Consider the following 17,544-nt stretch of genomic DNA (forward strand, 5'->3'; position numbering starts at 1 on the left):
GTTAAAAAACTGTTTGTTACATTGTTGAGCAAAACATTTTTAAAGGGTTTTTAATTCATTGGGTGCCAGCCCCCGCTAGTCAAAAAGCATTGGATGTCTATCACTGTCAATGGCAGCCAGTGAGCTAATACTTCATTATTAATTTTAAAAACTAGATCATTTATACCTGATCCACACTCTAAAAAATTATGCGATCACAGAAATCCATTGTTGACCAATAACCGGCAAAAAATGTAATTATATATGGCGGAAAACACAGGTAAGGCTGAAAAAGCAGTTTCTGCTCTTGCACCCCTCTTTAAAATAAACTGCGGTATTTTAAGCCAAAAGAACTGTTGTGGTCGATAGACCAATATGTCTGCAATAGCAGTTTCATGGAAATAAAGCTCTCAAACCGGGGGTGAAAGTGGTTAGAATTTCTTGCCGGAACTCCTTGACGTGAAGGTCGCCACAGAGCCAGAAATTTTATTTATTTATTTATGTATTTATTAGGGCTGTCAAAATTATCGCGTTAACGCGCGGTAATTCATTTTTTAAAATTAATCCCGTTAAAATATTTGACGCAATTAACGCACATGTCCCGCTCAGACAGTATTCTGCCTTTTGGTAAGTTTTACAGCAAGGCTTTTTGTGCTGTCTAACAGCGAACTCTTGTGGTCGCTTTGCGACATGGTTTATTGTTTTCTTGCCAGGTCAATATGGCTGCACGACGTCTCGGGCTGACGCCTACGTTGTAATGTTGTGCTTATATGATCCTTGGACAAGATTTGTCCGTGAGTGTGGTTGTTGTAAAGAATGCACATATTATGTTAGTAAGCGAAATGTTATATTTTTTGCATGAGACGCTTTTTGTTTATGTTTAGTGAACCTGTATAGCGTGCTAAGCTAACGTTGTTGCTAATGCAATGCTTGTGTACTTTTTTTTTTGTAGTTTTACGACGGTCTAAAGAGGACAATAGTTTGAGGCCATTTTATTAACAAATCAGATGAAAAAGGAAGAAGTCTGATTATTAAAGCGTCGTTCACTAGCTGTCTAGCTTTGGAAAAAGTCGACGCTTCGGAGTGAGGACAGCATAGACAGATTTAAATGACAGTAGAGTGATATGCCCACTACAGTCCTTATGTACCATATGTTGAATGTATATATCCATCTTGTGTCATATCTTTCCATTCCAACAATTTATTTTACAGAATATATATATAATTTACAGAAAAAGATGGCATATTTTATAGATGGTTTGAATTGCGATGAATTACGATTAATTAATTTTTAAGCTGTAATTAACTCGATTAAAAATTTTAATCGTTTGACAGCCCTAGTATTTATTTTTTTGAGGGGGCGGTGAAAACTACTGAAATGCAAAGAAAACGGTTTTGGTCAGTTATTTCTATAACACATACAAAAACAGATTTTCATTCAAAATTGTATTTTTTCAATGATTTGCAAAATAAAAGTTAACAAAAACAGCTATAACCCCAACCTCCATCTCCTAATTTTTATTTTCCCCTCATTTCCTCACATAGTAAATGCCAAATCTCAATTTTAACTACTTAAGAACATAGGATCTATATTAAAATTGAAGATAATGCAAACATTTACTTTTTTTTGTGTTTTTTAATAATAAAGATATGAGTAACATACATTCAGAAAAATACGTACAAATGACATATTATGCAGAGTGAAATGGAATATATTTTGAAGATCGTGCAAACACTGACTTTTTTAATCATAAGGAAATGAATAAGTAGCCGAACATAAGTGAAGAAATATAAATCCAAAGTGCACATTGACAGCTAAAATGTTCTGAACCTCTCCATATGAACAAATAAAACTAAATATGATAAATATGCCACCTTAACTCTTTCCTTGCTCTTAAAGATTTGATCCATTTTCTGTTGCATTGCCCTTTTTTTCCTGCTGTTTCAGAAAATATGCCCATTTGAACCAGTCAGAGCTAACTATCTCTGCTGATCACATGTCAGTATGTCAGCCAATTAAACGGATAAATGAGTCCAGGCGTTTTGCTTTGCTGCGTGCATTCGCACATTGACGTGACTCGTCATCGTCAGACTCCGATAACTGCAGCAGCTGGGGAAACCTCCATGCCGTCCGTGGAACAAAATAAACATTGGTGGAAACGGATTACGCTACACAAGCACCTTATTATGCTTGTTGTTAACACTTGTGTATATAAATCTGATGTTGGTAGATTGTTTTCTTCTTGGAGATGAAATGCATGTGTTTGCAGCTTTGTATTTAAAAAAAATTTTTTTTACATAGCGTTTTGACAGTTGCCGTCATATTTTCGGAATTAAAGCATCATATACCGGAACAGCGTTCCGGCCCTGAATCTTATACCGGAACTGCGTTCCTGACCGTTCCCGCCCACTTTCACCCCTTCCCCAAACTAATTGGATTTTTTCCATTTTACCCTGGAGACCCCCGTTTACAGACACAGCGCAACCACTTTTGTTCAACCCAGCCATAAAAAAGAAGCTTAATAATTATATTTATTATTCGAAATGTCTATCATTTTTAGCTTAGAATCCTTAATTGATGTCTAATATTTAGTTCAAAATATAGATATATTATTTAGCAAATTTGAAACTTTAAAACATATGACGTCACAATGAAAAAAATAGAGTCTTTAAATAGATCACGGATGTTTACCTCATAACTATCGCTTAATTGTATTTTTTTTTGCGTTACTGCCGCATTTCCCCCCGATATTTTAGATAATAATTGATCCACACAAAGAAAAATTGAACAAGAAAACATTTAAAAGGGTAAATATTTCAAAAAGAAAATCTCAACCACTCCTTAATGTCTGTGATTTCTGCATTGCGAGCCTTGGTATATTACAGTGTTGTTACTGTTTGACAGCGATCAAACAGCAAGGGAAAAAAAGACTCAGGCGAGGAGGCAAGGTCCCGAGAAAAATGGCATCGATTAGTTAAACATTCAGTCTTTTGAAAACTCTCGCGGGGCGGGCTGTGGGCAGAAAGATGTGTTTAGGATAATCTATTGCAGTTTGGGCTGTTTAGGATTATTGTCTGTTGGTGGATTGGACAGGAGGATTCGGGAGAAAAACGCTCCAAAAAAACACCACGGTCCCAGTGTGCTTTGGTCAAATGAGACCAAGATTGAGCTTTTTGGCAACAAACACTCTAAGAGGGTCTGGCGTGCCACGAAAGATGCGCATGCTGAAAAGCACCTCATACCCACTGTGAAGTATGGGGGTGGGTCAGTGATGCTGTGGGGCTGTTTCGCTCCCAGAGGCCCTGGGAACCTTGTTAGGGTGCATGGCATCATGAATGCTTTGAAATACCAGGACATTTGAATTCAAAATCTGTTGCCCTCTGCCCGAAAGCTGAAGATGTGTCGTCACTGGGTCTTTCAGCAAGACAATGACCCTAAACATATGGCCAAATCTACACAGAAATGGTTCACCAGACACAAAATCAAGCTCCTCCCATGGCCATCTCAGTCTCCAGATCTTGTTTTGTTGGCAAAAGGGGGTTGTACAAAGTATTAACACCGGGGGTGCTAATAATTGTGGCACACATTAGTTGATGTCAAATAATTTTTTCTTTATGTGGGATTTTTTTCCCCACTGAATGAATGCACTTGTATTAAAGGTTGGATTTTTCTTTTTTTCCATTAAGGTCCCATATTATTTGAATCAAAAAAAAAAATAGAAGCTAAAAAACACATCTTTTTCAGGGGTGCCAATAAGTATGGAGGGCACTGTACGTAAAGTACGTAGCAGTTTACCCTGTGTAATTATACTTTTTTTCTCGTAGGACCAGCGCGACTTTAATCTCGTAATCCATTTTATTTTTTCTTCTCCTTCATTTGGCACCTATCCTCCGTCGTAAAATAGACCATTAACCAATAGTCAATTCACCAATCACCAATTTTTCCATTTTTACTTTTTGATAAACTATTTTGCTTTGCCTTTATTATTTATTTATTTTTAACTGCTACTTTAAATGCTTCCTGGCTGGATTCCATACATTTACCTAACATTTTGACACATATGATATGATATACAAGTCCCGATGAAATTCGGGCAGTCGATATATCGTGCAAACCTACTCCAAAAAGTCTCTTGCACCCATATTCCAAAAACAACAGGAAATCGGGTATTTTGGATTGAATGAGAAATTTTTATCGATTTACAGGGTGCGCATTTGAGACCTTGTCGCCGAGGGAGTTAGTTAGATCGTCTTCAAAATTGGTGAGACTGTTCAGAAGACATATGAGATCGTAAGTTATGAAAATGGTGAGTTTTCAGTCACGGGCCTGATCTGGGATCTGCGTTTTAATTTTTTTTTCTTTTCTTGGAAATGTCAACGGAAAGAATGAGACACCAAAACGTTCTCACTGGCAGTGGCTTAATAATCAATCATCTCTTCCCAAGGCTCTCTCGATCACAATAGTGTCCTCCGACAGCCCGGAAGAAAATCGGGTAGTTTGGATCGAATGTGAAATTTTTATCGATTTACAGGGTGCACATTTGAGTCCTTGTCTCCGAGGGAATTAGTTGAATCGTCTTCAAAATTGGTGAGACTGTTCAGAAGACATATGAGATCGTAAGTTATCAAAATGGTGAGTTTTCAGTCACGGGCCTGATCTGGGATCTGCGTTTTAATTTTTTTTTCTTTTCTTGGAAATGTCAACAGAAAGAATGAGACACCAAAACGTTCTCACTGGCAGTGGCTTAATAATCAATCATCTCTTCCCAAGGCTCTCTCGATCACAATAGTGTCCTCCGACAGCCCGGCAGAAAATCAGGTAGTTTGGATCGAATGTGAAATTTTTATCGATTTACAGGGTGCACATTTGAGTCCTTGTCTCCGAGGGAATTAGTTGAATCGTCTTCAAAATTGGTGAGACTGTTCAGAAGACATATGAGATCGTAAGTTATCAAAATGGTGAGTTTTCAGTCACGGGCCTGATCTGGGATCTGCGTTTTAATTTTTTTTTCTTTTCTTGGAAATGTCAACAGAAAGAATGAGACACCAAAACGTTCTCACTGGCAGTGGCTTAATAATCAATCATCTCTTCCCGAGGCTCGCTCGATCACAATAATGTCCTCCGACAGCCCGGCAGGATGTGATTATTCACGTTTGCGCGTCCTTTGTTGATAGATGTGCTCAGTGAAAGGTCTGCAAATACAGTAGAACAAACATATTACTGGACAATAAATCAAAGATCTGAACACGGTACCATGCTGTACCAGGACCCCTCACATGTTGCATCAACGGTGCGTTTACTATGCGTGTCGCCTTCACCACGCCGTCATAGTTGATGGCCTCGGTTACGCACGGCTGCAAAAGGTGTCAAACATAAAATGTTTGATGAAAGGGGGCGAGTGCGCCACGCGCTATCAACAATATAGCACCGTATTTGGAGTGAATCACGGTATGTTGACTTATTCAAAGCTAGTAAATGCACAACATGAGTTTTGTGATTGTGTGTGTGATTCACAATGGAAGTCCTTTCATTGCCATCTGTGTTGCCGCACTCTTGTCAGAGCCACTGAAAAGGCAACAATGCGGTCACGGCCATTAGACCGATCAGATTGAATTTGAATGTTTTGCGTCATTTCTCTCAAGAGTTATGCTGACTGAATATACTGTTCTTCAGTTTAAGGAGTGATTTTTTTCCTCCTTGGTATGATCAGAAAACAATCGACCATTAAGAATGTCCAATGTTTCTAACGGCAAATCCTGATGTCTAGGGAGGGGGGAGGAAACTGGTTCTCTGTTTATTGAATCCTAAGATTTGTTAGTTTACATAACTTATTAGGTCCTTTAGAAAATTAAAGAAGCAGTAGTTTGACATGGCCCCCAAAACATCCGTCACATTAAAAATGCGAAGGAGAAAAATTTGCGACTACAATATACAGAGGTATGAGAAAGTATCTGAACCTTTAGGAAATTCTCACATTTCTGCATAAAATCACCACCAAATGTGATCTTCGTCAAAATCACCCAGATGAAAAAAAAAACATTGTTTGCTTTAACTCCATTTTTCTTTGTTTGGATCGATTAATTATCATCTAAAATATTGGGGGAAATGTGACAGTAACAAAAAAAAATTACAATTAAGCGATAGTTATGAGGTAGATATCCGAGACTTTTTTACAGACACACATTTTTTCATTGTGACGTAATTTGTTTAAAAGTTTCAAATATGTGAGTAAACACTTTTTTTAAAGTAGTTTTTTTTGTTTTTTAAATAAATTATTAGACATCAATTATTGATTCTAAGCTAAAAATGACAGTAATTTCGAATAATAAATACGATTACTTGCCTTCTTTTTTTGGCTAGGTTGAAACAAAAGCACACTCCTCAGTCTCCCCGGTAAAGTCTATTCAGGGGTGCTGGAGAGGAGGGTCCGTCGGGAAGTCGAATCTCGGATTCAGGAGGAGCAGTGTGGTTTTCGTCCCGGCCGTGGAACAGTGGACCAGCTCTACACCCTCGGCAGGATCCTCGAGGGGACATGGGAGTTCGCTCAACCAGTCTACATGTGTTTTGTCGATTTGGAGAAGGCGTTCGACTGTGTTCCTAGGGGAGTCCTGTGGAGGGTGCTCCGGGAGTACGGGGTACCGAGCCCCTTGGTAAGGGCTATTCGGTCCCTGTACGACCGGTGTCAGAGTCTGGTCCGCATTGCCGGCAATAAGTCGAATTCGTTCCCGGTGAGGATTGGACTCCACCAAGGCTGCCCTTTGTCACCGATTCTGTTCAAAATTTTTATGGACAGAATTTCTAGGCGCAGCCAAAGCGTTGAGAGTGTCCGGTTTGGTGACCTCAGCATTGCATCTCTGCTTTTTGCAGATGATGTGGTGCTGTTGGCTTCATCGAGCCGTGACCTCCAACTCTCACTGGGGCGGTTCGCAGCCGAGTGTGAAGCGGTTGGGATGCAGATCAGCACCTCCAAATCTGAGACCATGGTCCTCAGCCGGAAAAGGGTGGCATGCCCTCTCCGGGTCGGGGATGAGATCCTGCCCCAAGTGGAGGAGTTCAAGTATCTTGGGGTCCTGTTCACGAGTGAGGGTAGGAGGGAGGGGGAGATTGACAGGCGGATCGGTGCAGCGTCTGCAGTGATGCGGACTCTGCACCGGTCCGTTGTGGTGAAGAAAGAGATGGTTTGTATCATTTCCCAGCTTTATACAAATCAACAATCCTTGATCGCAGGTCTTCAGACAGCACCTTTGACTGAGCCATGATGCACATCAGACAATGCTTCTCATCAAGAAATTTCTTACCAGGTGTGCGTTTTATAGTGAGCAGGACAACTATAAAACCACTCATCAGCGATTGGGCGACACACCTGACTTAAATTGTTTGGTAAAAATTGGTTTCAATTGCTCTTTAAGTCTCCTTAGGCAGAGGGTTCACTTACTTATTTTTTCCCCTTCGGCCATTGTTTGCATGCTATATTCATTAATATATAAAAAACTATAAATGTCTAGGTGGTTTTAGTTAAAGCACAAGCTGTATTTTCATCTGTGTGATTTTGACAGAGATCAGATCACATTTGATGGTGATTTTATGCAGAAATGTTAGAAATTTCAAAAGGTTCAGATACTTTATCATACCACTGTTAATTTTTCCTTTCTACAGTACTACTACACATGCTTGGGGGAAAAGATTTTTCATTAATATCAAATAACTTGACTAGGTTCTGCGAGCTATATTGCTACCACTACTACTACTGCTGAGTGTTGCATCGATAAAATTACTAGTATCGATATGGGGAGCGGACTGCGGAGTGGCCCGGGAGTTCTTAAAAGACCGGCCCACTTCATAGACTGCGTTGGAAGCCATCCAGCCGGCGACGCAAGCAGTTGTACCTGTACCTTGATGAAGGGGGGGGGGGGGGGGGGAACGCATTCCATGTTGTTTTTGACAAAAATCATAGCGTAAACAATAACCTGAGCCCTGAATTAGCCTAGAGTAAAGTAATTCAAACAGTGGTTTTAGCATGTAGTGTTTTTAATGCACACAGGTCATTGATAGAATACTGTAAACTACAGTGCCCTCCAAAGTTATTGGATTTATAATAGTTATGTGTTATTTAGCTTCTAATATTTTTTTTTCTAAATAATATGGGACCTTAATGGAAAAAAAGAGAAAAATCAAACCTTCAATACAAGTGCATTTATTCAGTGGGGAAAAAAATCCCACATAAAGAAAAAAATATTTGACATCAAATAATGTGTGTCACAATTATTAGCACCCCTGGTGTTAATACTTTGTACAACCCGCTTTTGCCAAAAAAACAAGGTCTGGGGACTGAGATGGCCATGGGAGGAGCTTGATTTTGTGTCTGGTGAACCATTTCTGTGTAGATTTGGCCATATGTTTAGGGTCATTGTCTTGCTGAAAGACCCAGTGACGACCCATCTTCAGCTTTCGGGCAACAGATTTTGATTTCAAATGTCCTGGTATTTCAAAGCATTCATGATGCCATGCACCCTAACAAGGTTCCCAGGGCCTTTGGAAGCGAAACAGCCCCACTGACCCACCCCCATACTTCACAGTGGGTATGAGGTGCTGTCTACACGCCAACAAGCTGTTTGGGAGGCATGCACGGAGAAAACCTTTCCTAGCCTATACACAGACTATGCAGCTGCTTAGGGCCCCTGACCACTAGGGGGCCCCCAATCTGGCAATTGTTTAATTTATATTCTATTTTGTTTACTACAGTTTGCTTTATTTGACTTTTGTGAGTTTTGATACTTGATTACAAGCTTAAAAAAATAAAAGTTCTTCCTTAACTTCTTTCTTTCCTCTTTTAGAAAAAGGTTTGGTGCTATCTACTGTAAGTACTGACAATCATTTGGGGTGAGAAGTTTGAAGTATGCAGTGCAACAAAATCTGATTAATATACAAAATATGGACGTATGTATGGGTTTCACATTACACTGTGACGAAATGGTGGGCCAAAAATATGGGCCCCTTTGCATTATTTTGCTTAGGGCCCCCAAATGGCCTGGGCCGGCCCTGCTCACAATCATAAACGCAAACGTCTGGAGTTCGCCAAGCGGTATTGGGGCTTCAACTGGGACCGTGTGCTTTGGTCAGATGAGACCAAGATTGAGCTTTTTGGCAACAAACACTCTAAGTGGGTCTGGCGCGCCACGAAAGATGCGCATGCTGAAAAGCACCTCATACCCACTGTGAAGTATGGGGGTGGGTTAGTGATGCTGTGAGGCTGTTTCGCTTCCAAAGGCCCTGGGAACCTTGTTAGGGTGCATGGCATCATGAATGCTTTGAAATACCAGGACCAAATCTGTTGCCCTCTGCCCGAAAGCTGAAGATGGGTCGTCACTGGGTCTTTCAGCAAGATAATGACCCTAAACATATGGCCAGAGCTACACAGAAATGGTTCACCGGACACAAAATCAAGCTCCTCCCATGGCCATCTCAGTCCCCAGACCTTGTTTTGTTGGCAAAAGGGGTATTAAAGTAAAGTATTAAAATGGTAAACGGACAGTACTTGTATAGCGCATTTATCTGTATGGTTACCATGCCCAAAGCGCTTTACAGTAGCACACATTTACCCATTCACGCACACATTCAGACACCAGTGGGGCTGCTGCCATGCAAGGCGCTGTCAACCCATTGGAGGCAAATCAGGGTATTAACACCAGGGGTGCTAATAAATGGGACACACATTATTTGATGTCAAATATTTTTTTCTTTATGTGGGATTTTTTCCCCACTGAAAAAATGCACTTGTATTGAAGGTTGGATTTTTCTCTTTTTTTCCCATTAAGGTCCCATATTATTTGAATTAAAAAATATATTTGAAGCTAAAAAACACATCTTAACCAGGGGTGCCAATAATTATGGAGGGCACTGTATATACACATGACCTAAATTTGTCTCTACACAGGCCAGTTACACCCAAAAAATAAAAGTGATTCAGGCCTAACAGTTGCGGATAGACAATAATGGCACAGTGCTCCAAACTCTAATCTGTCCTGAAGTGAGCCGATCCGCACTGCATGATGAAAACTGGAACATTTCTTACCTTGTTTAAATTGAGCATTTTCTTGCAAGGCGCTCTATTTAGGCCACCACATAACTCCGGAAGCTGTTCTGTCTTTCGGGGTGGCCTCGTTTATTCAGAGAATGATTTGACAAATCTAGTTCCTTTCGAAACGCTCCGAGGCATGACGATGCGACAGTGACATCCATTAACCCTCGATGTGTGCAGAAGTTCACGACACATGCGCGCCAAGCAAGCAAAACAGGGAAAAGGTCCGGTATTTAAAACTGTTCTGATTATTATTTGAAGTGGGAGGCTGGCAGAAAACAAACACATATAGTATCTATAGTCATGTGAAAAAAATTAAGAAACCCCATGAAATATTCATTTCTTTTTTAAGAAATATTCACATGTCTGGTTGACGTTATTACTATCAAAGGGGTGGGGGTGGGGGGCACAAAATATTACCGTATTGGCCCGAATATAAGAGGGTGTTTTTTTCATTGCAATAAGACTGAAAAAGAGGGGGTCGTCTTATATTCGCGGTCGAGACATTATACCCATTCACGACGCTAGATGGCGCCAGATATCATTGGAGCGATGTTCTATCATGACAGATCTCAGCTGCTCTCAAGTTTAACCAGTTTGCATTATTTTATTGCAATGTTTTTCCTGATTCAGATTTGTTTCAAGACTACAATTACAGTTAGACTTCTCTTTGATGGTTAATGCAGTTATTGCAATTTGGTTGTTTTATCACAATAGATTGGTTTATTTACATCTCAAAAACCAGAAGCCATTCATTTACGAATGTGATTGCACTTTAGTTGACATATTTAAATGTTCAGATATTAAGATCTGATTGAGGCAAAATAACATGCTTTTTCTTTCAAATATATTGTTATAATCATTTGTTTCAGATGTACTGTAATTATTTTCTGTATAAAAATTAATTTGGTGTTCAAAAAGTCTTTTTTCAAACTTGAGTCTTGAAAAACAGGGGGTCGTCTTATAATCAGGGCCGTCTTATATTCGGGCCAATACGGTAAATGTGATGGTTCACTTACTTATTTTTCCCCCTTCTGTCATTGTTTGCATACTATCCTTATTAAAATATGAAAACCTATATATGTTTGAGTGGATTTTAATTAAAGCAGACACTTTTTTTCATCTGTGTGATTTTGACACACACATCACATTTGATGGTGATTTTATGCAGAAATGTAAGAAATCCCAATAGTTTCAGAGACTTTTTCATACCACTGTACATATTTTTTAATTTTCCATTTGTGGTCCAAAAAATAAAACGAATGCATCACCATTTACGGATATACAGTGGGGAGAATAAGTATTTAGTCAACCACTAATTGCGCAAGTTCTCCCACTTGAAAATATTAGAGAGGCCTGTAATTGTCAACATGGGTAAACCTCAACCATGAGAGACAGAATGTGGAAAAAAAAAAAAAACAGAAAATCACATTGTTTGATTTTTAAAGAATTTATTTGCAAATCTTGGTGGAAAATAAGTATTTGGTCAATACCAAAAGTTCATCTCAATACTTTGTTATGTACCCTTTGTTGGCAATAACGGAGGCCAAATGTTTTCTGTAACTCTTCACAAGCTTTTCACACACTGTTGCTGGTATTTTGGCCCATTCCTCCATGCAGATCTCCTCTAGAGCAGTGATGTTTTGGGGCTGTCGTTGGGCAACACGGACTTTAAACTCCCTCCACAGATTTTCTATGGGGTTGAGATCTGGAGAATGGCTAGGCCACGCCAGGACCTTGAAACGCTTCTTACGAAGCCACTCCTTTGTTGCCCTGACTGTGTGTTTGGGATCATTGTCATGCTGAAAGACCCAGCCATGTCTTCTCTTCAATGCCCTTGCTGATGGAAGGAGATTTTCACTCCAAATCTCTCGATACATGGCCCCATTCATTCTTTCCTTTACACAGATCAGTCGTCCTGGTCTCTTTGCAGAAAAACAGCCCCAAAGCATGATGTTTCCACCCCCATGCTTCACAGTGGGTAAAGTGTTCTTCGGATGCAATTCAGTATTCCATCTCCTCAAAACATGAGAACCTGTGTTTCTACCAAAAAGTTCTATTTGGTTTCACATTCTCCCAGTCCTCTTCTGGATCATCCAAATGAGCTCTAGCGAACCGCAGACGGGCCTGGACGAGTATTTTCTTCAGCAGGGGGACACGTCTGGCAGTGCAGGATTTGAGTCCCTGATGGCGCGTTGTGTTACTGATAGTAGCCTTTGTTACTGTGGTTCCAGCTCTCTGTTGGTCATTCACTAGGTCCACCCGTGTGGTTCTGGGATTTTTGCTCACCGTTCTAGTTATCATTTTGACGCCATGGGGTGAGATCTTGCATGGAGCCCCAGATCGAGGGAGATTATCAGTGGTCTTGTATGTCTTCCAATTTCTAATAATTGCTCCCACTGTTGATTTCTTTACAACAAGCATTTTACCTATTGCAGATTCAGTCTTCCCAGCCTGGTGCAGGTCTACAATTTTGTCTCTGGTGTCCTTCGATAGCTCTTTGGTCTTGGCTGTTGTGGAGTTTGGAGTGTGACTGACTGAGGTTGTGGACAGGTGTCTTTTATACCGATAATGAGTTAAAACAGGTGCCATTATTACAGGTCACGAGTGGAGCCTCGTTAGAAGAAGTTAGACCTCTTTGAGAGCCAGAAATCTTGCTTGCTTGTAGGTGACCAAATACTTATTTTCCACAATGATTTGCAAATAAATTCTTTAAAAATCAAACAATGTGATTTTCTGGGCTTTTTTCCCACATTCTGTCTCTCATGGTTGAGGTTTACCCATGTTGACAACTACAGGCCTCTCTAATCTTTTCAAGTAGGAGAACTTGCACAATTGGTGGTTGACTAAATACTTATTTGCACCACTTTAATTTCAATACTGTGCAAGACTTACCCTTCAAATCCAATTGCAATCTTGTAGACCAACGCCACAATTGCAGTCAAGACGAGACCGATTGGACTGGCGCCTCTGGTAACAAACAAAACAGAGATGAGTCATACGCACTGTAAGTATGCCGCTAAAACAAGTGCATATTGGAGTTTATGGCAGTGATGAAGTGACTCTCAGACTCTTGCTGTAGAAAAGAATCAGTGCAGCATATTGCTCCCATTAAGAGAAGCACAAATTGCGTCCTGGACATTGTATTTGCATTATGAAGCGCCTTTAATATATGAAATAGGAAGGCTGCATGCTTTCATCAAGTGATATAACATTCTATCTTTCTGAAAGTGCGCACTGACGACTTGAATGAAACACATACGCAGCACAATAAAATGACCTACATATTCCTGTTTAGAGACTGACCCACTGACACAAATTTTTGCCAAGACTAATAATACCAAATATATTTATAAAATGCACACTAAGGCATCAAAAGCAATATGAAGGTAAAAAAAGGACGCGGTCCCTGAAAATAATGAAAAACAAGACTCTAGTGAAATCTTTTTATGGTAAGGATTTGGACTTTTGTGACTGGTATTTGCATCAACTCGAAAGTGTTCCATTTCTTTATCATCACAACCAATCAGTCACGAGACGTCCGCTTGCAATGAATGACCTGAAAGAAAACTATGGTACACAAATGAATGCTATAATGACATCAACATAACATGAAGCTGAATTCTCAATAAGGCTTATAAAACTGACCCAGTTGGCCAGACGGCGTCGGCGGTGACACATAGAAAAAATGATGGTCAGTATGGTCACCATGACTCCTCCGTGCCGTCTAATTATTGTTTTTCATAACATCGAACTCATTAACATGCCAACGGGTTATTGGACAACAGGCATTAATTGCCAATTTGCAAACATTTGATGTCTAATTGTGTGTGCAAATTTCAACCTCGTTCATGAATGTGAAAACACATTTTGGTCTCTTTTAAAGATGGCCCTGCCGTACTACAGTGCTGGCCAAAAGTATTGGCACCCCTGCAATTCTGTCAGATAATGCTCAATTTCTCCCAGAAAATGATTGCGATTACAAATGCTTTGGTAGTCGTATCTTCATTTATTTTGCTTGCAATGAAATACACAGAAGAGAACGGGGAAAAAAAAGTAAATCATTATCATTTTACACAAAACTCCAAAAATGGGCCGGACAAAAGTATTGGCACCCTTTGAAAAATCATGTGATGCTTCTCTAATTTGTGTAATTAACAGCACCTGTTACTTACCTGTGGCACATAACAGGTGGTGGCAATAACTAAATCACATGTGCAGCCAGTTATAATGGATTAAAGTTGACTCAACCTCTGTCCTGTGTCCTTGTGTCTACCACATTGAGAATGGAGAAAAGAAAGAAGACCAAAGAACCGTCTAAGGACTAGGAGAAGCAAAATTGTGAGGAAGCATGGGGAATCTCAAGGCTACAAGTCCATCTCCAAAGACCTGACTATTCCTGTGTTTACCGTGCGCAGTGTCATCAATAAGTGTAAAGCCCACGGCACTGTGGCTAACCTCCCTAGATGTGGATTTCAATGAAAGATTGTGCGGAAGGTTGAACAGTGGTAAATGGTGTTATACTTGTATAGCGCTTTTCCACCTTTAAAAGGCGCTCAAAGTGCTTTCCATTACATCGCCATTTACCTACTGGTGACGCAGCACCAGGAGCAATGTGGGGTTCGGTATCTTGCTCGAGGATACTTAGGCGAGTTAATCAGGGCTGAGAATCCAACCCACAACCTCTGGGTTGGGGGACAACTACTCTACCACTGAGCTCTGGCATAGGACTGCTTGACCGTGTGCATGGCATTTTGAAGACTACCAAGAAATTTTGCAGCATAATGTAGGGCCCAGTGTGCAAAAGCTGGGTCTTCCTCAGAGGTCATGGGTCTTCCAGTATGACAATGATCCAAAAGACACTTCAAAAAGCACTAGAAAATGGTATAAGAGAAAGCACTGGAGACTTCTAAAGTGGCCAGCAATGAGTCCAGACCTGAATCCCATCGAACACCTGTGGATAGATGTGAAAATAGCACCCTTCAAATCTCAGAGACCTGGATCAGTTGGGCAAAGTAGAATGATCTAAAATTCCAACAGAGCATTGTAAAAAACTCACTGATGGATACCGGAAGCGGTTGTTTGTAGTTATTTTTTCATACCTGTCAACCTGTACGTTTTTGCCGTACAAAGTACGTTTTTTGCGCAATGTGTACGGCGTAAAGGAAATCTGTACGGAAAACCGCCAATTTGTCAATTATGGGTACCGGTCGGTACGCATCGAATATCAAGTAACGGTAAATCAAAAGAGTTCGCCGCGGTAGCCTCCATTCGGTGTTATTTTTTTTCGGCGCAAACGAAGCGAGTGGTTTCGTGCTACAGTGCGCATGCGTTTGCCGCCTTGGTTTTTTCCCATAGCATCATTCCGATTCCATGTAAACAAAACGAAAGCAACGTACCGCAGACGGGCCCGGACGTGTACTGTCTTCAGCAGGGGGACACATCTGGCAGTGCGGGATTTGAGTCCCTGGTGGCGCATTGTGTTACTGATAATAGCCTTTGTTACTGTGGTCCCAGTGCTCTGTAGGTGATTCACTAGGTCCCCCCGTGTGGTTCTGGGATTTTTGCTCACCGTTCTTGTTATCATTTTGACGCCACGGGGTGAGATCTTGCATGGAGCCCCAGATCAAGGGAGATTATCAGTGGTCTTGTATGTCTTCCAATTTCTAATAATTGCTCCCACTTTTGATTTCTTTACACCAAGCGTTTTACCTATTGCAGATTCAGTCTTCCCAGCCTGTTGCAGGTCTACAATTTTGTCTCTGGTGTCCTTCGACAGCTCTTTGGCCTTGGCCATAGTGGAGTTTGGGGTATGACTAACTGAGGTTGTGGACAGGTGTCTTTTGTACCGATTTTATACCAATAATGAGTTAAAACAGGTGCCATTAATAACGAGTAACGAGTGGAGCCTCGTTAGACCTCTTTGACAGCCAGAAATCCTGCTTGTTTGTAGGTGACCAAGTACTTATTTTCCACTCTAATTTGGAAATAAATTCTTTAAAAATCAGTTTTTTTTCCCACATTCTGTCTCTCATGGTTGAGGTTTACCCATGTTGACAATTACAGGCCTCTCTAATCTTTTCAAGTAGGAGAACTTACACAACTTGGAACTTTGGGGTTGGTGGTAGGTCCCCTCTTGCCATCCCTGAAGGCCGGTTGATGGGTGCGCGGGTGGCCCGGGGGACCACCCTGGACCCCCGGGGGGGGGGGGGTGGCTCCTTTGCTGGGCTGCGGGAGGAGGGATGGGCTGCGCTACCACCCCTGCCCGCCCTCCCTCCCTCCCCGGGCTGGCTGGGTGGGGGCCGTGGCCCAGGGTTGGCGCCGGCGTGGCATCTCCGCTCGTCTGCGTGGCTGTCGCGTGCTTGGTGGGGCTCGCGTGCGGCTGGATGTGATTAGGCGCCCTCAGGTGGGGGGTCCTGGTGCCGGGATTGACAATGGGGCGGCGTAGGGTTTGTCGCCAACGGGCTTACACTCACAAGGGATTCACACGATTACTGGGTTCTAGATCACAGAGCTGATTTGTGTACACTCTACCCCTTTCAATCACTTAGCTTATAAACTTGCCCCCCCCGTACCCACATTGTGTCAACCGAAAATACTATAGCACCCACATATTAATAGTTAGTGTAGGCGTCTCAAAAAAAAAAAAAAAAAAAAAAAAAAAAGATGGACTGCATTGCTGTATTTACTGATCTACTTAAAAAGTTTAAAGTAAGAAGGTATTTTCTAAAAGCCATTTCCATCCTCTCACCTACAAGTTATTTGAAAAACAAGCTGCAGTTCATGTCACAAAGCTTCTAACCATCTGGAGTAATCGTTTACGGTAGCATTTCTCTTGTTTTGATTTTTTTTTTTTCTCAATTCTTCAGACAGACCGTCTGTTGAGTCTGTGCACACACTAGACAGTGTTCATGTATATTCATCGAGGATTTGCTCATCTCCGTATGTGAGTCCACAAGTGCGAATTGCTCCCGCTTCTACGTTTATTTGATACTGTCGAAAAAGCGGCAAATCATCACTTGCCTCCAGTCACTTTGGACGGGCTCCAATTCATCCGTCTCGCGAACGAAGACGAGAATTATTGCTAGCCCTTTAGGAAAAATGGCTTCTCGACAGACAAAAACTGAAACGGGAAAATACGATGAATTATGAATAAAAAGGTTCTTGTGTAACCGGAGCAAAACAACAACATCAAATCACCTTATGTGACATGAGAGCCGAGCAAACAAGTAAGCTTTTCAATAGCAGCGGTCGGTTGTTTTGATCCCGCAAGCACAGTGCATGATCGCCGGTGACGTAACTGAAGATATTCATCTTTGGTTATACCACAATGATCAAGCTAGCGAAAGTGCTCACTCCGTTTTAGGTGCAATGGCTTTTCCTATTAAAACCGGCCACAGACCACCATTTCATGAATAGTTAGCTGCAATTGCTTCTGTTTTTTTATCTCTGATCCAGAATGACCAGTTTCCTATGCGTGAAGAGA

General features: G+C 41.1%; 1 protein-coding gene across 1 annotated transcript in view; it reads right to left on the reverse strand.

The window, feature by feature from the left end:
• Positions 1–1,600: 1,600 nt before the first annotated feature.
• The window catches only part of pemt (phosphatidylethanolamine N-methyltransferase), a 64,201-nt gene continuing 48,257 nt past the window's right edge, over positions 1,601–17,544 (reverse strand). Inside the window, exons 6-7 of the mRNA XM_057826507.1 lie at positions 12,954–13,028; positions 1,601–5,172 (exon numbers count right to left, since the gene is read on the reverse strand). Of these exons, the coding sequence (XP_057682490.1) occupies positions 5,124–5,172; positions 12,954–13,028 (124 nt within the window). The 3' untranslated portion in view covers positions 1,601–5,123. The remainder of the gene's footprint in view (positions 5,173–12,953; positions 13,029–17,544) is intronic.

The sequence above is a fragment of the Corythoichthys intestinalis genome, chromosome 21 (genome assembly GCF_030265065.1).
Source record: "Corythoichthys intestinalis isolate RoL2023-P3 chromosome 21, ASM3026506v1, whole genome shotgun sequence".
Lineage (NCBI taxonomy): Eukaryota > Metazoa > Chordata > Actinopteri > Syngnathiformes > Syngnathidae > Corythoichthys > Corythoichthys intestinalis.